General features: G+C 38.3%; 1 protein-coding gene across 29 annotated transcripts in view; it reads right to left on the reverse strand.

Moving 5' to 3' along the window:
• GTDC1 (glycosyltransferase like domain containing 1) overlaps positions 1-23,166 on the reverse strand; it is a 513,355-nt gene that overhangs the window by 374,560 nt on the left and 115,629 nt on the right. For all 29 annotated transcript variants that reach the window (XR_007517814.1, XR_007517811.1, XR_007517819.1 and 26 more), the window contains 2 exons: positions 15,328-15,392; positions 1,566-1,769 (listed from right to left, as the gene is read on the reverse strand). Coding sequence is in view for 19 of the 29 variants with exons in the window: in XM_049887128.1 (XP_049743085.1) it covers positions 1,566-1,769; positions 15,328-15,392 (269 nt within the window). In the remaining 10 variants the exon portion in view is untranslated. The remainder of the gene's footprint in view (positions 1-1,565; positions 1,770-15,327; positions 15,393-23,166) is intronic.

Raw genomic sequence — 23,166 nt, forward strand, 5'->3', positions numbered from 1 at the left:
AAACTATATAATCAAAATGAAATCAAACAGGAGATACAGAAAAGGTTCACTTTAATGTTGAAATAACTGTAGAAATTTATGATATCAAACGGTAATATTAAATGAAATTGTGCCATAAAGTCAACTGGATTACTTAAGTAACATAATACATTGGCATTTAGAAAACACAATTATAGGAGATATGAAAGCAACTGTAAACAGCCAGATTTTAACACAGCAATAATTTTATCATTGTCTTTAAAATTTTTATATTGATATAGTCACTGAAATTCTCATACTATTGGTGAATCAATAACAGTCACTTGTCAATATCAGAATATAAAACATTTACGCTATGGAAGAGAAGATATCCTTTAGATTTTGAAAAAAATACAAAATTTTCAATATGCACCAAAACAACATTTTACCTGTAAAATCCCAAGAACATGATTTGAGTCATCTAACAATCTGGATTTTCAGGGATGCTGCACAGTGTTCATCCACCAAGTGGGTTATTCTCTGAACCCCTCAAATTACTACTAAGAACAGCAGCCTACATGTAAATCATGAGCTGCTCTCTCCCTTGTGGCTGCTCCATCTTAGAAACAGCAGATGGGTATGGCTGCTGAAGCCAAGGTGGGCACTGAAGCTTGCAGCATGCCCTTCCTTTAATAACCTGTCTGCTCAAACTCTATTAACTACCAGACTGGCACTCCCCACCCCTGCCTAAACCAATGCAATCCTACACAGAGGGGCCCAGAATGGCAAGAACAGCAGGTTTGTAAAAACCACAGTAGGGCAATCTTCCATGATCTCAGAATCAGGAGACACATGGCAATACACATGAATACAGCATAAGGAAGTAGAGGCCTCTGGGAGGGATGGGGGGGGGTTCTATTCTACATGTTCTCCCTAAAAATGCTGCCAGTATTTCTCATCCATCTTTTCAGTGTGTTCTAATGGGTCAACCTTAGTTTCCACTTTCTCTCAAATCAGAATTCAGAATTGAGGTCTGTGTCTCCTGAAATCTACTTATCCTTCAAGAACAAGTCAAAAGTTTCCAACTCTATAAAGCCATCTTCAGTCTCACAGTCAAAATCAACTTCTCCGTCTTTCATGCTCTCATTTGACTTGCGTTTTTATCTCCACTTCAATAGTCTTTAAGGCCCGTGAGGGCACAGAACTTAGCCATATGCATCTTTTCAACCCTAGCTCCTAGTATATTTTAGACATAATAAACTCAAATAGCATACTTACTAAATGAGGCATTGGTGGCCATGGAACCAAATAAACCAATGCACCCAAAATCAATTCCCATCTCAGGCCAAAATAATCTCACATATATACAATAAAATCACAGAACAAATGAGAGAGGAATATAGGTTCTGAATGAGGCCACTTTACTGCTGACCAGGTGCCCTTGAAGTGTCAGTACTTGGATGCTCTGCTGTCTCTTAAGGAACATCTACCATGGCCAAATGACCAATTCCATAATTGGTGGGATTCTCAAAGATGCCAATAAAAGCAAGACCCTTATGACAGGTACATTAAAAACAAGACAGACATGCATCCTAAGCTCAAATTACCTGTAATCCTCACTGATGGGAACATTCTGAGAGAAATATAGAGCTGATGTCCGTGCTCTCCAGTGCCATTTCTTTGCAGGAAGGGTATAAAGGACACAGTCTTCTAACTCTTCTTGGAGCAGATCCACCAGCTGTTTATGGGACCCTCCATAGAATGCCTCAATGATGAGAATACTCATTGGCCCTTTCAAACCTTCATAGACTCTAGATAACAAGAAAGAAATTTTTTTCAAATATGTATATACATATGTGTGTATGTGTTTGCGTATATATATACATATGATTTTTTAATAAGTTTAAATTTTATGCTCAGAAATAGAATACAAATCATTTAGTCACATTTTTTTTTAAAATAAGCTTATCATACTTCTAAAAGAAGTATTACATTTAAGGTTTCTATTTTTGTAATCGCTATCGTTACGTCATTCATGTTAATAAGAGGAAATAAAGGCTGTTTTATTTTTCATTTCTGTTTTCTTCATGCCCTAAGATAACTTCTACTACGAAGCAGTTTTTTCTCCTATCTCAGGAAGTTTCGAGCCTTCTCCTGCTTTATCTCTCACTTCCTGGTTGGAATGGCTGGCGCCCTGACTCAGTAACCTCAGAACCTGCTTTACCTAGAACTCAAATCTTCAATAGTCACTGAACTCATCTTCTAACTAAGACTTCCACTCCGACAGCCCTTCATTTATAAGGCCCTTTGCAGTTCACAAATCCTTTGACTCTGTGACTTTGATAGTAATCCATCTTTAAATTCACCAGCTATCACTGGCCCCAATGAATCCATATGTAGAAGAAAGCACATTCATATCAATTTATGACATTGGTGAGGGAGTTAAATCTCAATTCTCTAGTGCTGAGACACTTAGGATACAATTTCTTAGGACGGTGCACCTTGACCACTTCCCCACTGCTGACAATATCCGTCCCCAAAAGAACACCAAAAAAAGTGGGATGAAGCTCCCTGCCTTTGAACTAGCAAGGTTTCTACAACCTTCTTTAAAGAGAAGCCCACTGAGAGGGATAAACAGCAGTAATGGGATTATTAAAGACATTGTGAAATTTCATCACAGGAGAATTGGCTATCAAGCAATTTTTTTGTTTTAATGGTATTTTTGTTAATGTGCTCAGTGAAATAAAAATACAGGTATTAATGTAAAAAATTTATATACATTTCAAATATATACTATTTCCTGTGAGAAATAAGCGAGAAACATCACTGTACATATAAATACTATACTGTTTAAAAAATAATCCATACGAAGATTAGTCCAAAGGACTAACGGACCACAAGTATCATATCCTCCACCAGGCTGAGTCCAGCACAACTAGATGGTGTCTGGCTACCACCACTGACTGTTCTGACAAGGATCACAATAATAGAGAGTCCCAGACAAAGCTGGAGAAAAAACGTAGAACAAAATTCTAACTCAGAAAAAAAAAGACCAGATTTACTGGTCTAACAGAGAATGGAGAAACCCTGAGAGTTATGGCCCCCAGACACCCTTTTAACACAGTACTGAAGTCACTCCTGAGGTTCACGCTTCAGCCAAAGATCAGACAGGCCCATAAAACAAAACAAGACTAATATAGGCACACCAGCCCAGGGACAAGGAGGAGAAGGCAGGACGGGACAGGAAAGCTGGTAGTGGGGAACCCAAGGTCGAGAAGGGGAGAGTGTTGACACATCGCGGGGTTGGCAACCAATGTCACAAAACAATATGTGTATTGTTTAATGAGAAACTAGTTTGCTCTGTAAACCTTCATCTAAAGTACAATTAAAAGAAAAAAAAAGAATTCCAGGGACTTCTGGCCAACATGGACCTACAGAGGGAAGCACCGTGCCGTCCCTCTACAGCAAAGTCCGAAAAACTAAGTAAAACAGAGACAAACATCAATCCTGGAACCCTAAGCATCAAATTAAGAGATAAAGAACTCAATCAAGCACTAAATGAAATAAGAAACTGACAGAGAACAGAGGGCAAGGAGAGACATGCACAGAGACACCCCCCCCCCCCCCGCCCCCAGCAACTAACGCAGCACAGATTTGCCATCTTGGACTCCTGTCAGAGATCAGCAGCCAGGGAGTACAGGAAAGTAGCTTCAAAGAGCTCCCAGCAGGAGACAGAGTACCCGGTAACCAGCGATACATGCTTTCCCACCTTGGACGCTTCCTGTCTGGCTGCGGTAGCTCTGCTGGTGAGGAAGTGCAGGGTCCATGCCACTTGGATTCCCCCTGCCCACATCGAGGATTGGCGTACAGGGAGTATGAGAAAGCAGCTTCAAGGAACTCCCAGGAGGAGACAGAGCACCCAGTAACCAGCAATATATGCTTTCCTACCCTCCACTCTTCTTCCCACTCACTCCCCTCCCCTCCCCCACCCCAGCCCATGGGCGTCTACTGCATCCCACTGGCTGCAGTCTCTTAGCCAGGAGGCACTGGCTTCAGCCCTGTGCCACTTGAATTCACCCGGTCCACACTGGCCAGCTCCTGGGGTGCCACTGGTTTCTATCTGGTGTTGCTTTTCTCCGCTTCTTTTGGTTTCTTCGGTGCCTCTCACAACCTTCCCCTCCTATCTCTCAAACATCTGGCTCCATGTGCCATCTTTGCTTCTTGAAAGGCTATGAAGCACCACTCAACGGGGGAGCTGCTTCCCCAGTTCGCACTACCACACTGGTAGGATTCATGAGAATTTTTTTGTTGTTATTATTGATTTGCTTTGTTTTGTTGTGTTCTGTTGTTTGGTTTGTCTTCTTTTTCTTTTCGCAGCTTGGAAGCCCCTTCTAGCCGGGCTGTACTGTACGGCTTGGGAGTCACTCATCCATTCTGCGCAGCCGCGCTGGTGGGATTCCTGGGGGCATTTCTTTTTCTTTGTCCCTTTTGTCTTTTTTCATTTCTCTGTTTCTCGTCTCTCTAGACTTACCTCTTTTCCTGTCTCCTGAGAACCTGGTGCTGTGTGACATCCCTACTCCTTCCAGCCAGGCTGTACTGCACAGCCTAGAAGCCATGTCCCCAGCCTTCACAACCCCGCTAGTGGGAACCCTGGGGACTTTTCTTTTCCTTTCTTTTTTCTAATTTTTATTTATTTTTCCTTTTCCCTTTTTATTTTTCTTCATATCTTGGTTTCTCATCTCTCCACCAATGGCAAACTTTCTTAGCACTTTTTTGTTTGTTTTTGGCTCCTGTTTCTTTTCTCCTCTTTCCCATACCCATTTAGCTCCACATACCACAACCTCACCCCTCCTTCCTGCCTATCTGCACCATGCACTGAACATCACACCCTGGAACAGCACAGGCACAACCTACTGGAACCTGCCCTGCACTGATTCCCGGCACGCCCTGTCAGCCCTAGTAAGTGCTACAATAACCCATCCCAGCCCCTCCCCGTCAGCTGGACCTGACCTGCTGCATCATAGCTGAGCAACTGGCCCTGCCCATTGGAAAAGAAGGTGAAAATTATTGCACCCACAGATGACCAAACAACAAAGAACACACAGCCCACCTACTTGGACATAACCAAATAAAATAAAAAAGCAGGATGAAACAAAAACATCTACAATCAATAAACAAAGAAAGTAACTACTGAATGTCCCGAAGACAGCAGACAATATTAAAACATATAAAAACAGGACAGGATGGTTCCAGTAGGTATCCAAAATAAAACAGTAGAAGAAAAGGCACTAGAAATACGCATTAGGGAATTCACATCTCTAATATTCAGAGCTATCTAAGAGTTGAAGCAAAAAGCAGACAAAAATGAAGACAAATCCATGGGAAAGGCAAACAAATTCATGGAAAATACAAACAAAAAAACAGGATAATTCAGGAAAATAATGCAGGAACAAAATGCCAAAATAAATTCACAACTAGAAATCATACAAAAACAACAATCAGAAATCCAAAAGATAAACAGCAACATTTCAGAAACTGACAGTGTCATAGAAGGGCTGAGGAGCAGGTCTGAAACAATGGAAAACTGAATCAGTGAAACTGAAGACAAACACTTGGATACAACTTTGAAGAAAAATCAGAAGAAAGAATGAAGAAAAATGAAGAAACCCTGAGAATTATGTGGGATAAAATCAAAAGCAAAACCTTGCAAGTGATCAGAGTTCTAGAACGGGGCAAAAATGGAAAACACACAGAGGATCACTGAAGACTTGCTGACAGAAAACTTCCCTAATACCATGAAGCATGAAAAGCAGACCAAGCAAGAAGTTCAACAAACCCCATATAGGATAGACCCCCCAAAAAAATCACCAAGGCATATAATAATCACCTTGCTAAAACTAAGGACAAAGAAAGAATCCTGAGAGCAGCTAGAGGAAAAAAAAAAAAAAAAAAGTCACATACAGAGGAGAAACAATAAAGACTAAGTTCTGATTATTCAGCAGAAACCATGCAGCCAAGAAGGCAATGGGATTACATATATAAAACCTTGGGAAAGAAAAAAATGGCCAACCAAGAATATATATCCTGCAAAACCCTCCTTCAAATATGATGGTGAAATTAGGACATTGCCAGATAAACAGAAATTAAGAGAATATGTAAAAACCAAACAAACTTACAAGAATTATTAAGGGAAGACATTCAGTCTGAGAACAAACATCATTAGACGACAGCCTGAATCTAGAATGCAAGATTGTACCAGCCAGATACCAGCCTAGGAAATGAACTCTCAAGGACTATCAGAAACCAAAAGAATTACAACAGGGAACCAGAGAGGTCAATCTGTAAATGAAAACAACGTCAGATCAATAAAAGGGAATGAACAGTATAGGTACAGAACTTTCTAATGAAGAGGAAGGCAAGGTGATATCAAGTAATAAAAGACTGGTTCAAACCTAGGAAGATAAGGATAAATTTCAAGGTAAACACAGAGGAAGTTAACAAAACTACTCATCAAAATAAAGAAAAAAAAAATCTCAGTAAAAATAAAATCTACAAAAATAAAAGAAATGGAAAAAAAATAAATAAAAGGAATTCAGCACAGGAGAGTAAGAAGAAAAAGAAAACATCAGTACCACAAAAAAAAAAAAAAATGACAGCAATAAACTCACACCTATCAATAATTATAGTGAATATAAATGACCTAAATACAACCATAGAGAGACAAGAGAGTGACAGAGTGGATTAAAAAAAAAAAAAAAACAGGATCCATCAATAGGCTGTCTACAAGAGACATGCCTCAGAAACAAAGCCGTAAATTTATTAACATCAAAGGATGGAAAAAAAAAATATCAACCAAACAGCTACCAAAAAAGAGCAGGAGTGGCAATACTTATTTCAGATAAAATAGACTGTAAAACAAAATCCACCATAAAAGACAAAGAACGGCATTACATAATGAGTAAAAAGACAACCCATCAGGCAGACAAAACCATAACAAACACCTACGAACCTAATGACAAGGCTCCAAAATACATAAAACAAACTCCAACAGCACTGAAAAGAGAAATTGACAGTTCCACAATAATAATAGCAGGCCTCAACACACCACTTCCGGTAAAGGACAAAACATCCAGAAAGAAACTCAACAGAGATACAGAAGAGCTAATCAGCCAACTTAACATCACAGACACATATAGAACACTCCACCCAACAGGTGCAAAGTACACATTCTTTTCAAATGCACATGGAACATTCCCCCACAATAGACCACATCTTAGGCCACAGAGCAAGCCTCAACAAAATCCAAAACACTGAGATAATACAAAGTATCTTCTCTGACCACAATGCCACTCAGGTAGAAATTAACATAAGGAAGAGCAAGGAAAAAAATCAATTCCATAGAAACTGAATAACACCGTGCTTAAAAAAAAAATTTTTTTTTTTTTTTTTTAACTACTGGGTAGTAGAAGAAATCAGAGATAGAATAAAAAAATTCCTAGAATCAAATAAGAATGAAAACATATCATACCAAAACCTCTGGGACACAGCAAAGGCAGCCCACACAGATCAATTTATAGCAATAGATGCACACATCAAAAGAAAAAAAAAGGGACAAAATGAAACATTAGCTACGCAACTCGAACAAATAGAGAACAGCAAAAGAAGCCCGCAGCCACCGGAAGAAAGGAAATAATAAAGATCAGAGGAGAAATAAATGAAATAGAAAAGAGAAAAACAATAGAAAGAATCAACAAAACCAAAAGCTGGTTCTTTGAAACGACCAAAAAAATCGAAAAACCACTGGCCAAACTGACAAAAGAAAAACAGGAGAGGACACAAATAACCCAAATAAAAAATGAAATGGGGGTCATTACAACAGATTCAACTAAAATAAAAAGGATCATAACAAAGTTTTTTGAAAAACTATACTCCAAAAAAATCTGACAACCTAGAGAAAATGGACACATTTCTAGAGACATACTACCTACCTAAACTAACACAAAATGATGCTGAAAATCTGAACAGACCCATAACAAGAGAAGAGATTGAGAAAGTAAAAAAAAAAAAAAAAAAACTCCCAACAAAAAAAGCCCTGGCCAGATGGCTTCATTGGAGAATTCTACCAAACATTCAGAGAAGAGCTTACACCAGTACTACTCAAACTATTTCAGAATATAGAAAAGGAAGCAATACTTCTGAAATCATTCTATGAAGCCAGCATAACCCTGATATCAAAACCAGGCAAAGACACTACAAAAAAAGAAAATTACAGACCAGTATCTCTCATGAATATTGTTGTTGTTGTTAGGTGCCGTCGAGTCGAGATTCATAGCGACCCTATGCACAAGAGAACGAAGCACTGCCCAGTCCCGCGCCATCCTTACAATCGTTGTTATGCTTGAACTCATTGTTGCAGCCACTGTGTCAATCCACCTCGTTGAGGGTCTTCCTCTTTTCCGAAGACCCTGTACTCTGCCAAGCATGATGTCCTTCTCCAGGGACTCATCCCTCCTGACAACATGTCCAAAGTATGTAAGACACAGTCTCGCCATCCTTGCCTCTAAGGAGCATTCTGGCCGCACTTCTTCCAAGACAGATTTGTTCGTTCTTTTGGCAGTCCATGGTATATTCGATATTCTTCGCCAACATCACAATTCAAAGGTGTCAGTTCTTCTTCGGTCTTCCTTATTCATTGTCCATCTTTCACATGCATACGGTGTGATTGAAAATACCGTGGCTTGGGTCAGGCGCACCTTAGTCTTCAAGGTGACATCTTTGCTCTTCAACACTTTGAAGAGGTCCTTTGCAGCAGATTTACCCAATGTAATGCATCTTTTCATTTCTTGACTGCTGCTTCCGTGGGTGTTGATTGTGGATCCAAGTAAAATGAAATCCTTGACAACTTCCTTTTCTCCATTTATCATGATATTGCTCATTGGTCCAGTAGTGAGGATTTTTGTTTTCTTTATGTTGAGGTGTAATCCATACTGAAGGCTGTGGTCTTTGATCTTTGTTAGTAAGTGCTTCAAGTCCTCTTCACTTTCAGCAAGCGAGGTTGTGTCATCTGCATAACGCAGGTTGTTAATGAGTCTTCCTCCAATCATGAATATAGATGAAAAAAATCTCAACAAAATTCTAGCCAACAGAATTCAGCATCATATCAAAAAAATAATAAACCACAACCAAGTAGGATCCACACCAGGTATGCAAGGATGGTTCAACACTAGAAAATCAATTGATGTAATCTACCACACAAATAACAGCAGAGAAAAAAATCGCATGATTATCTCAATCGGTACAATAAAGGCATTCGATAAAGTTCAACACCCATTCTTTTTTTTTTTCTCTGTTGTGCATCAACTCAGTTTATTGCAAGGCAGACATGGCAAGGCATGCTAGTAAGACGTCACAATTACTGCTAATCTGACAGGAAGAATTTATCTTGATTTAATGCTCTTTTCCCTGATTATGAGTTTAAGAATTTGTCCATTTGTTAATTTGTATTTCTTTCATGAATTGTCTGGAGGGCCCTCTTTTTTCCTCTCCCACTTTCCTTACCACTTTTTTTTTTTCTTTTAATTTTTATTGTGCTTTAAGTGAAAGTTTACAAATCAAGTCAGTCTCTCACACAAAAACTTAGGTACACCTTGCTACCTACTCCCAAGTGCTCTTCCTCTAATGAGACAGTCTGCTCCCTCCCTCCACTCTCTCTTTTCATTTCCATTTCACCAGCTTCTAACTCCCTCTACCCTCTCATCTCCCCTCCAGGGAGGAGATGCCAACATAGTCTCCAGTGTCTACTTGATCCAAGAAGCTCACTCCTCACCAGCATCCCTCTCCAACCCTTTGTCCAGTCCAATCCCTGTCTAAACAGTTGGCTTTGGGAATGGTTCCTGTCCTGGGCCAACAGAAGGACTGGGGACCATGACCACCAGGGTCCTTCTAGTCTCAGTCAGACCATTAAGTCTGGTCTGTTTACAAGAATTTAGGGTCTGTTTTTTATCCCACTGCTCTCCTGCTCCCTTAGCAGTTCTCTGTCATCAGTTATAGCCAGGCACCATTTAGCTCTTCTGGTCTCAGGCTGATGTAGTCTCTGGTTTATGTGGCTCTTTCTGTCTCTTGGGCTCATAATTACCTTGTGCCCTTGGTGTTCTTCATTCTTCTTTCATCTAGGTGGGTTGAGAACAACTGATGCATCTTAGATGGCCACTTGCTAGAGTTTAAGACCCCAGATGCCTCTCTCCAAGGTGGGATGCAGAATGTTTTCTTAATAGATTTTATTATGCCAATTGACTTAGATGTCCCCTGAAACCATGGTCCCCAGACCCCTGCCCCTGCTGTGCTGGCCTTAGAAGCATTCAGTTTATTCTGGAAACTTCTTTGCTTTTGGTTTAGTCCAGTTGTGCTGACCTCCCCTGTATTGTGTGTTGTCTTTCCCATCACCGAAAGTAGTTCTCATCTACTACCTAATTAGTGAATACTCCTGTCCCACCTTGCCTCCCTCCCACCTCTAGTAACCATCAAAGAATATTTTCTTCTCTGTCTAAACTATTTTGTAGTTCTTATAATAGTGGTCTTATACAGTATTTGTCCTTTTACAACTGACTAATTTCACTCTGCATAATGCCTTCCAGATTCCTCCATGTTGTGAAATGTTTCACAAATTCATCACTGTTCTTTATCGAGGCATAGTATTCAACACCCATTCTTGATAGAAACTCTCAATAAAATAGGTGTAGAAGTGAAATTTCTCAACATAATAAACAGCATCTATGCAAAACTAACAGCCAACATCATTCTTAATGGAGAGAGGCTGAAACAGGAAGATTAGGATGCCCTTCATCACCACTCCTATTTAACATTGTGCTGGAAGTCCTAGCTAGAGCAATAAGGCAAGAAAAAGAAAGAAAGGGCATACAAATTGGTAATGAAGAAGTAAAACTGTCCCTATTTGAGGATGATATGATACTATACATACAAAACCCAAAAGACTCCACGAGACAACTGCTAGAACTAATAGAAAGATTCAGCAGAGTAGCAGAATACAAGATAAACATACAAAAATCAGCTGGATTCCTATACATGAATAAAGAGAACAATGAAAAGGAAATCATGAAAACAATAACATTTATAATAAAAAAAAAAAATTTTTTTTTTTTAATAGCCCCGAGGAAAGTAAAATACTTAGGAATAAATCTAACCAGGGATGTAAATGACCTAGACAAAGAAAACTACAAAACACTATTGCAAGAAACCAAAAGAGATCTACATAAATGGAAAAACATACCACGCTCATAGACAGGTAGACTCAACATTGTGAAAATGACCACTCTACCCAAAGTGACTTACAAATACAATGCAATCAAGATCCAAATACCAAGAACATTCTTTAAAGAGATGGAAAAACTAATCATTAACTTCACATAGAAAGAGAAGAAGCCCCCGATAAGTAAAACACTATTGAAGAAGAAGAACAAATTAGGACTCCCACTACCTGACCTCAGAACCTGCTATACAGCTACAGTAGTCAAAACAGCCTGATACTGGTACAACAACAGATAGATGCATTGACCAAGGGAACAGAATTGAGAGCTCAGATGTAAATCCCATCCAACTATGGTCAGGGCCCAAAGTCCATCAAATGGGGAAAAGACAGTTCTTTTAACAAATGATGCTGGCAAAACTGGATTCCATCTGCAAAAAAATGAAACAGAACCCCATAGCTCACACCATATACAAAAACTAAGTCAAAATGGATCAAAGACCTAAATATAAAGCCAAAAACTATAAAGTTCATAGAAGAAAAAATAAGGTCAACGCTAGAGGCCCTAATGGCATTAACAGCATACAAACCATAAGCAACAACACAAAAACTCCAGAAGAGAAGCTACATAAACCAAGATCTTCTAAAAATTAAACACTTACGCTCACCAAAAGACTTCACCAAAAGAGTAAAAAGAGAACCTACAGACTGGGAAAAGAATTTTGGCTATGACAAATCAGACAAAGGTCTAATCTCTAAAATCTACAAGAAAATCCAACACCTCTACAACAAGACAAATAATCCAATTAAGAAATGTGCAAAGGAAATGAACAGACACTTCACCAAAGAAGACATTCAAGTGGCATGACAGACACATGAGGAAATGCTCACAATTGCTAACCACAATGAGATACAGTCCTACCCCAGCATTACGGGCATGAATCAAAAAAACAGGAAATAATACATGTTGGAGAGGCTGCAGGGAAATCGAACTTTTATGCACTGCTGGTGGGAATGCAAAATGATACAACAATTTTGGGAAACAATATGGTGCTTTCTCAGGAAGCTAGAATTAGAAATACCATATGATCCAGCAATCCCACTCCTAAGAATATATCCTACAGAAATAAGAGTCATCACACAAATTAAACACATGCACACCCATGTTCACTGCAGCATTGTTCACAATAGCAAAAAGATGGAAACAACCTAGATGCCCATCAACAGATGAATGGATAAACAAACTATGGTACATACACACAATGGAGTATTATGCGATGATAAAGCACAGTGATGAATCTGAGAAACATCTCACAACATGGATGAATTTGGAGGGCATTATGCTGAGTGAAACAGCTCAACAGCAAAAGGACAAATATTGTATGAGACCACTACTGTAAAACTCATGAAAAGGTTTACACACAAAAAGAAACAATCTTTGATGGTTACAACAGAGGGGAGAGGTGGGGATGGAGAAACACTAAATACACAATAGATAAGTGGTAACTTTGGTGAAGGGTAAGACAGTACATAATACTGAGGAGGCCAGCACAACTAGCAACTTGTATAAGGCAAGGTCATGGAAGCTCCATAGACACATCCAAACTCCCTGAGGGACCCAATTGCTGGGCTGAGGGCTGTGGGGACCATGGCCTCTGAGAACATCTAGCTCAACTGGTCCAACATCGTTTATAAAGAAAATGTTCTATATTCTACTATGGTAAGTAGTGTCTGGGATCTTAAAAGCCTGTGAGTGGCCATCTAAGATATTCCACTGGTCTTACCCTTTCAGGAGCAAGGAAGAATGAAGAAAGCTAAACATACAAGGGAAAGACTAGTCCAAAGGACTAGTAAACCCCATCTACCACAGGTTCCACCAATCTGAGTCCAGTACAGCTAGATGGTGCCCAGCTACCACCACTGACTGCTCTGGACAGGGACACAACAGAGGGTTGCAGACAGAGCTGGAGAAAAATATAGACCAAAAGTCTAACTCACAAAAAAAAAGACCAGACTTACTGGCCTAACAGAGACTGGAAAAACCCCAAGAATATGGTCCTCAGACACCCTTTTAGCTCAGTAATTAAGTCACTCCTGAGGTTCACCCTTCAGCCAAAGATTAGACAGGCCCATAAAACAAAATGAGACTAAAGGGGCACAGCAGCCCAGAGGCAAGGACTAGAAGGCAGGAAAGGACAGGAAAGCTGATAATAGGGAACCCAAGGTTGAGAAGGGAGAGTGTTAACATGCCGTGGGGTTGTTAACCAGTGTCATAAAACAATATGTGTACTAAACTGTTTAACTAGAAACTAGTTTGTTCTGTAGACCTTCATCTAAAGTACAATAAATATATATATGTATAAGAAAAAAAGATATCCACTTTTGAATCTTCCTTTATGACCTAACTAAATACCACTCATTTAAAAGCATATTACTTTTATTAATAATGTTGTTCCACAAAATCAGTAGTCTCAAGGACTCAATGATGCTCTTCACTAATAAAATTGCGCTTCACCTTGCTCAGTCAAAGCCAAGCCTCCTTACACTGCATTTCACAGCGAGGTCTTAAGTGGTTCTCAAAGAAATGGTTGCGCTGAAAAAGCTTTTCCCTTGATGTCTGATTTTTCCAATGAGCATTTTTTTTGGGAAAAAAAAAGTTTTACTTATGTGCAATATAAGAGGCAGTGCTTCTCAGATGGAAAAGCATGAACCCTGGGGTCAGGAGTACCTAAGTATCTGTCACTTATTAGCCATATACACTTTGGACAATTTACCTAACTTTGTAGGACTCAGTCTCTTCTTCTCTAAAATGGGAATAACACTACTAACTTGAGAGGCATATTGTGAAGATAAAATAAGATAATGCACGTGAAGCATAATAGCTTTCGCATAGTAATAAGGTATTTTGCCCCTCTCTTTATTAGTGTAAGTCACCCTACCTAAGTAGAAAGGGTATCTTGGAGTCCTCCAGCATGTTAAACACTGTTATTTTCAACCATAGTCTCCTACCCATCAGAAAGATCATGACATGGCAAAGGTGCACGTACACATGCATTTGAAACGCATCCTCAGCAGCAGCTCAGATTTCAAGTACGAATGTGAGAACCCTACAGGTTTTGTGGGTAAACAGTGAGTTCAGAGATTGAGCTATGCAGAGCTCAATTTTTTCACACAGGAGGGAGATTTCTGCTGTAATAATGGGGTGTCCAATAAGTTAACAAACTCCCTCAAGTTCAACAAAATGGTAACCATTAATCCTTCATGGAAACTTCCAGAAAGTGAGAGACCAATAAAAGGCAATTTTGAAAATTACATCAAAGATTTCAACAGAAAATAAAAGCAGTTTTAACAGTAATTTGCTTACTCGATCGCATCACAGCTATCTACGATCTTGCTTATTTCCACTGATCTAATCATGCTAAAAGTCGGAATCGACTTGACAGCAGTGGGTTGGGTTTTAATCATGCTAAGGTGTACAGTCCTGTATATCCTTAAAAGGTCTCTAAAAGGCTCTAGTAAAAATGACCTGAGATATTTCCCTAAGTGATGCAATACGACATAAACCACTCTAAAGAATATTTCACTCATAAAACCTCAAAGAAAGTAACAATATTAGAAGAAAAAAAATGCTTTCTGATTCTTCATTATTCCACCCTTTCCCATGATTAATCTAGAGCAGGTATCACGTTATACACTTTACAGATGTTTCTTATGGGTCTGAATCACAAGTTATCTGCAAACCATCAGCCACTGTGGAGGCAGTATGTGTAGGTGCTGCTGTAGATTCAAGACACTCAGTAAGCAGAACTAAACACCAAGCGTGTGGGAGGTCAAAAAATAGAAAAGGGGGCGGGAAAGATTATAGCTATAGTAGATATCCACCCCTGTAATAGCTCAGTAAGCAGAGTGAAATGTACAGGTTTGAACTAGCGTTTACTTGGGCATTTTTCTGGTCGCCAAGGGGTGTGGCTGCACTTTGGGTATTTTTCTAGGGAAAGTAACTATGTCCTACCATCTCTGAGAACTATACTTAGTGGCTTTGATTCATGGAAATTTGTTCTGCTTGTTTTGTGGAGACAGACATATCCTGGCAGCTCCTCACTTACTTCTCTTGCAACTTCTGCGGCAAGAGGAAAATGTGTTCTTCCCTGTAGTCTTCTTGAAGCACAACCTGGAAGAAAGATGATTCCCATTAGATTCAAGGGAAAGGGGGGAAGTTGATTTTAAACATAAGATTCAAACCAAATGTCCTAACAGCACATTAAAAAATGGCTCAAATACTTTCGTTGAGGTTGAGTTTTTTTTTTTTTTTTTTCAGAAAGCACTGTTTGAAACAAATAAGTGTGAGGTTGAAAAAAACACTTTGTTAAAGAGAATTTTTGCTCTTTTGGTGGGATTTGCTAAAACATAAAGGGAGTACATTATTTACCCATTTTAGCAGTAACCAGGGGATACTGCAGGTGGTCACTTTGACACCCACCACAGATGCTCACAAGCACACAGGGTCAATGTTGTACAGACATTTTTGCACCACTAGCTGTGTCTACTAGGGAGTGAGTGCTTGGGAGCAGCAGTAGCAAGGTCTCAAGATAGAAAGTGCTAAGTCCAAAGCAAAAAGATGGTCTCCTTTACGGCAGGAGACTTTGTGCACAAAGATGATGGATGATACTACGTAGAGCTACATGTCTTATGTAGCTGCTTGAGTTTATAAATCTGTTAAAGTACAATCACGAACACCACCATAGATCTTAAGCCCTGAAACATTTAAATGTATTAAGTGTGTCACAATTAAGGGCATGACGTTTCTTCTTCAGGAACAACAAAAATGATCCTTAGGTTGGGAAACAAATACCAATCAGAAAGCCCGTGTCCTTTCTGTATGACACTAGACCGATGATATATGGCATTAACGGTAGATGGCTAATCCATTCTTGCCCACTAAAAAACCACATACATTTTTATCAACTCTTAAGGTTTTTTTTTTTTTTTTTGCTTAAACGAGTAAGCCTCAGTTAAAAAAGTCATTTCTTCGGCACATTTTAGTCCCCAGTGATGCCAGATAAATGAGAATCTACTATACTATTAAAGCTTTATGAAAGTTTAATTCATTATCAATACTATGATTTAATGATACACAGTTAAATGTTAAACATTAAATTTGGCAATATAAAATGTGTCAAAGTGATGGCTCTGACGCAGAAATTTCATACCACTTGAAATTCTACTTAAGATCACCAGAGGTCTAAATGATCTATTTAAGAATGATCTGTCTTTCCAAAAATTTATATTTACAATTTAAAGGGGATACAAAGTAAAAAACTACAACAGTATTTCAGTGAAACACTTTGACCAAAATGAAAAAGTGCTATTAGCATCACTGTACTTAAAAACTAACAATACACTGATAAGATTACAGAGAACACAAGTAGCCTGAAACCAATGCTGTGAATATTTTAAATTTTTTATTATAAGTTCTTGTCTTTGTACCTGTATTTATTTTAGGCTTGACCCAATTTCTTTATTCCCTGAGCCATGGTTATTTTCAAGGTGAACTACATTTTTGTCTACTTTCTCAAGCAGTTATAACTGCCATGGTAGTTGAGGGTTTTTTTGTTTTGTTTAACAGTATAGATACAGGAAATTTTTACCATGCTATTGATTTCTTAAAAAAGATGTGCTAAGTATATACACATCATAGGATTTTTAAAAATAAACCTAAGTCACATTAGAAATCCATAATTAACCCTTATGTATGATGTTGACTTAGTTACCTGTAATATTCAAATAATTTTCCAACCAAATACCAAGTAATTTTAAATTGGAGGAATTGGTGTATTAATATATTCCACAGATACCTTATTGCTATTAGTTGTAGGAAGGTACAGTTTCAGTGATGATGGTTTTAATCCCACACACTTGAGAAATCGATTCTACAGGCTTATCCATACATGGCTTGACACCTTAAACTTCAATCAGTTGCTGAAAATACATTGTTTATTTGCCTATACACAATATTTGGGTAGTTAAGCTTAGCACAGCAAACAGTGGTGAACTTGAACACTAAATGCTTTAAATTGGGGAAAATAAAATTTGAGTAGGACTTCCCAGTAGGTCATCAGAGGTTTACCTGGTATTTTCTTACTGACCCTTTTTCCCCCTTCCCTTCTGCACCTCCACCCACTAACTCCAACACACCCAAGTTCTACTTTAAAAGCCACCCATAACCCAGCAGAGTAAAACAGGGCAGTACTGAGAAAAGTTAGCATTACCTTCCAGCCCACTCACTGATTTTAATGATTCATCAGGGAAACCCCAGTTGTTGAAATATACCTGAGATCTCATTAAATACTAAAAAAAAATAAGTGTGAAAAGATTTCTGCTTTGAAATATATGGCACCATTGACTCCCCTAACAGAACCTATTGAAGGTAAGTATGAAGTAAAAATACAGTTTAGTAAAAAGATTTTCCTCAAAGTTATATACACTATATTCAATCATCACATGGGGGGGGGAAGGATGTAAGGATAAACAGATCCTACCAAAAAGTTATTTTGTTAAATCTGTCTATAAAAATCAGACATAGCAAATTCATTCTACGTCCTACAATCTCAATCTCTGAAGACCGAAATATAATCAGGCATCAAATGAAGAGTAATTACTTTGCAATATTAAAACTATACACACTGACAATATTCTATATAATTAAAGAAAGTTTGGCTAATAGTAAGGAATGAATCAGATGCCTGAGCGTGACTTTGAATTGTAGATAACATGTAATGGAAACTGCTTATTATTTCATTATTTGACTATGGGACATACAATGTAACATTTATAGTAACTTGTAATACTACTGTGTGTACTTTAACTTTTAAAAACATCTTGGTTAATTTGAAAAGATTTATAGCACTTTAATATTTTATATCCCCACAATGCTAAAGATGTTTAATTTCTTCAACTTTGGCTTTTATTTCCTCTTGTAACTAAGAACTGAGGATTCATGCAGCAAAACCAAGGTTTGGTAAGAAGACTTACATGCCATACTGTTTGTGAGGCAATTTAAAGCCATTTTCAAATGTGCTTTTCCAATTATATAATTGCAATGATTTTTAAGCACATGCCTCTTTTCAAAGCTACAATCTGATATGCATACATTGCTGTTTAATTTTTCCTGACAAATATTTTTGTTTTTTTCTTGATATGGGACTCAATTTTCTGCTTAAAAATACCAGCTATTTATTCAATGACTTGAATTAATATAAAGTTCTGATTATAACTGTCAAGTATCAAATGCAAAGTGAACAAATATTTACTGAGTACTTACCATGTACAAGGCATTATGACATCATTCACTTGTTTTCAAACATGCATAATTTCCACAAATACTTAGATGTGCATATATTACAAATTCATTACCTTACACTCTGTAAAGTTACATTCTGCTTTATATAGGAAAATTATAACTATGAGTTTTTTTGTGATAAGTTTGCTGGTTTAATTTTACTCACAAATAAAATATCAACCCTCTTTCAATTTTTCATTGCTATTAACTTCATGAATAATTTCAAACGATAAAAGTAGCAATGAATTCGTTCCACTGAATACCAAAAATATTTTCAATTTGCTGACATTTTTAAATGTGGTAGCATATTTATGAATCAATATGAAAATTTTAAACCAGAAAATCATCTCATCACTCATTTGAGCTATTGCATTACCCCTTTAACTTGGTCTCTGTACTAAAATATAATCTTCCTCCCACCACCACTCTCTCTAAACCAGCCACAAATAATCTTTCCAAAACGTAAATCTGATCATGCAGTGACATGGTCAAAATTCTCTGTTGTGAGTGGAATTGTGTCCACGGAAAAGATGTGTTGAAGTCCTAAGCCCAGTACTTACAAACGTGACTTTATTTGGCAATAGGGTCTTCATAGATATAATCAAGATGAGATCATCCTGGATTAAGGTGGGCACTAATACAATATGATGCATCCTTATAAGAAAAGAAGTAGTGACACAGACATCCAGGAGAGGACACCACATCAAGATGAAGGCACAGATTGAAGTGAAGCTTCTACAAGTGAAGGAATGTCAAGGATTGCCAGCAACCACCAGAAGGTAGGAAAAAGGGATGTGCGATATTAATGTTATTGTGTCACTTTGGCTAGGCCATGATTTTGGGTATTGTGTGGCTGTCCTCCATTTTTGTGATCTGATGTAATTATTCTCCATTTTGTGATATTATGTAATTATCCTCCATTTTATGTGTTATAAATCCTAATCTCTGTATGTTAATGAAGTGGGATTAGTGTGTGGCATATTTTGAGTCACAGCCTTATAAGAGGGTGACTTACCCAAGTCACACCCTCACTCGAGTCACATCCTCACTCAAGTCACATTCTTAATCTGATGTACTGGGAGTTTCTGGGAGGTGTGACCTGAATCCAATAGATATATAAGAATGCTCTGGCAAGGCTCTCCCTTGCTCTGTATCTTGCATCTGGCTCATCATCATCTTACCTCCACTTCTTGGGACCTGAGCCTATCATCTGACCTGACAATTCTGGGATTCGCCAGCTTCTGCAGCCCTGTGAGCCAGCTGCCTGCCACCTGATCTGCTGATTTGGGAATATGCCACCTTCTTCAGCTCCATGAGCTAACCACCTAGCATCTGACCTGCTCATTATGGGTTCATCAGCCCCTGTAACCATGTGAGTCAGAAGAAGCCTCCAGCCTGACCCACAGATTTGGGCCTTGCCAGCCCCCACAACTGTGTAAACCATTTCCTTGAGATAAATTTCTCTCTATATATTTACATATATTTGCTTCACTGGTTTTGCTTCTCTGGAGAACCCAGCCTAAAACAGCATGGAACAGATTCTCCTTCAGAAACTCCAGAAGGAACTAATCCTGACAGCTAGATTCTGGACTTCTAAGTTTCAGAACTGTGAGGTAATATATGTACCCAGCTTGCGATAATCTGTTACGGCATCCATAGGATGCCATAGGACTCTATCACCTAAGGATAAGATCCAACACGCTATATATGACAGCTAAGAACTTCATGTCTAGCCCCTTGCTTCCTCTTCACTACAGCCTCACTTCTCCTTTTCCCACTTCAATCCTTCTCCCACTTCCCCAGACTCTGTCTGCATTGTAGCAATACCAAGCACTCATACTCAGGTAGCTGTTTTTCTACCTCCATGACTTCACACCTGTATCTCTCCTGCTTCCATCAGTCTTCTATTCATGTCCTCCTAGTGAACTTTGCTTAAAATTTCTGCTCATTAATCGCCAATTCTATGGAAGCTTTACATGACTTTCTCTCTATTCTGTACAGTATCACTATACTTGTTTCACTCTATTTCCATGTCCTGTCCATGTCTACGAGGCTGTGAAAATCTGAATGGAACCATGACATTATTTTCTTGGGGACTACCCCAGGATCTAGCGTGGGATGGGTGTCACCAAGTTTTTAGGGAGCTGAATGAAAAGTCAGGGGTAAACAGGAAGTTGATTCTGCCTTTAAAGTAACACTGCTTTCACTTAGCACATGTTCTGAGCAAAAGTGTCTGACAGCACTATGCTTGCTACTAGTGATTTCCCATTATTCCTGAAGTCTGAATTAAATCAAGCACCAAGTATACATGAAACATATTTTACTACATGTTCTTTGCAATATTGATTCTTTTTTCTTATTTTTCATAAAAATAAGAATCTATGGGAAAAATACTTTTTCAAGCAGTTGCGTGTTCTCCTGAATCTACTGATATAATAGAAGTAACAATGATTAAAGAAATGGGAGGAACAGCATAAACAACTGACTTCTAGGCCAAAGGAAGTTTCGTGGCCTAAGAGAATATCTGTGAGATCCATGAATTTTGAAAATTACCTGCATTTTTTTATTGTTTGAGCCATCATCATCCTAGCCAATTCCCACACCGTCAATCTGCAGATCCCATTTGACATTTAGTAATTAGGCTTTTATTTAACAAGGAAGAAAAAGAGTATTTTAAAATACTTTCTTTGAATGATTACTCATTTTATAAAGATTTTACAAGATGAATGATATATTTGTTTTCTCAAGGTGGCATTTCCCTAAGCCTTCTACTTTCTTGAAATGGGCTATAAACAAGCTCAGTGGGGGGAATTTGGGCTATCTGACCCACTTAGGCATAAATACCAAAGAAGAGAGAGGAAACCCTAGTGACGTAGTGGTTAAGAGCTATGGCTGCAAACCAAAAGGTCAGCACTTCCAATCCACCAGGCACTCCTTGGAAACTCTATGGGGTAGTTCTACTCTGACCTATAGGGTCACTATGAGTTGGAATCGACTCTACAGCAACAGGTATAAAAGAAGTCAAGTGTATCACAGATATATAAGTGAAAGGAAGGCTAACAGCACTGTCCAACCCCTTTTTGTTTATCAAGGACTAAATGGAGAATATCAGCATCACAGAGTAGGTGACACAGAAAGGACATATTTATAGGAGATTATTTAATATCTGTATCTTCCATTGGACATTAAGTTTCATGAGGACAGTAACCAGGTCTGGCTTGCTTACCACCATATCCCCAGAACTTAGCAAAATACAGTGTTCAGTCAATGAACCATAAAACCCTTCAGCAGTGAACTTGACAATTTCTTCCTAATCCATCCAAGACCTTTATTATTAGAAACCCCCCAAAAATCACCCTTTACTACCACTGATTACTACTTAGTCCCACAGATAGAACTTGCTGCACAGATTCTACCATGATCTAACCCTAACAGGTAGAATCTTACAACGTTCAAAATTCTAAGGAAAGCAGTTCTGCCAACAGTCCTGCTGCACAAAATGTGTCTGGCAGCACTATACTTGCTACCAGTGTTTCATGCCATGGGAAACTACCTTCCCCACCTGACTGGAATCTACAACACAATTTAACCCAAAGACAGTTAAGTCTATGACCTGGAGGGATCCAACTGGTTTAACAAACAGACTGGCATTTTCTTTCAGACAAGAAGCATTGTCTTGCTACCCTACACCGACTTCTATGCCAAATTTTAACTCAGACTTAGTTTGTGCAGGGCAAATAAAAATATACAAACCAAGTGAGTTTAAAACATAGAGACTAACAGATTCTTAACTATACTGGCGCTAGTGAGCCTCACTCTAACATCGTCTAAGAAGTTAATCCATATTAACTAAGTAAGAAGCTGATGCGAAGTTTCTCTCTCCAAGTGGGAGGCACGTATCACATCTTCAGTTAGTTTTAAAACAGAAATAGCAGGGTTACTCTAACACACAAATATTCACAATCTCCTATTTGAAGTGCAGCAACCCAAGCAAACATGGGTGGCATTCCCTTGATGAGTTGGAAAAAAAAGTCACTAAGTATAAAGTTCTGGATTTGCTCACTTCCAATGAAAAATGAAAAGAACATAATCTCACAACTCAATCTGATTTATCAGTAAGGGAAATCACCTAAAAAGAAATGCAAAAATCCTAACGGTTCGTGAGGCAAAAGAGTATCAGGTAAACACTTGGGAGAAGAAAGAGAAATTTTCATAAAGGGACTAAGGGGCTAGAAGTACATATTCTTAAAAGTACCAATATTAGACACATTAACTATTTTTAATACTCATGTCACTGAAAATCACCCTGCAGTAACAGATTTTTTTTTTTAAATGGTGTGAGGAAATATGAAAGGAAGCCAGTTTTAGAATCTAGCCTTTAAAATCTTTATCAATAAAATCAGGCTTTAAAGATACAGCAGTTAAAATATTTAGCAACTTCCCCCACCCCAAAGTTCTACATAAATACAGAAATTCAAAAGAAGGATTAGTTAAAAGTATATTCAGTTTATTTATTGTAGCAGGTCTTCTTCTAGTCACCACCTATCTTTCAAGAATCTTCTAAGATATTTGCCGATGTTTAGAAAATCTGACACCAGAAAACCCA

This window comes from Elephas maximus, chromosome 6 (genome assembly GCF_024166365.1).
Source record: "Elephas maximus indicus isolate mEleMax1 chromosome 6, mEleMax1 primary haplotype, whole genome shotgun sequence".
In the NCBI taxonomy this organism is placed as follows: domain Eukaryota; kingdom Metazoa; phylum Chordata; class Mammalia; order Proboscidea; family Elephantidae; genus Elephas; species Elephas maximus.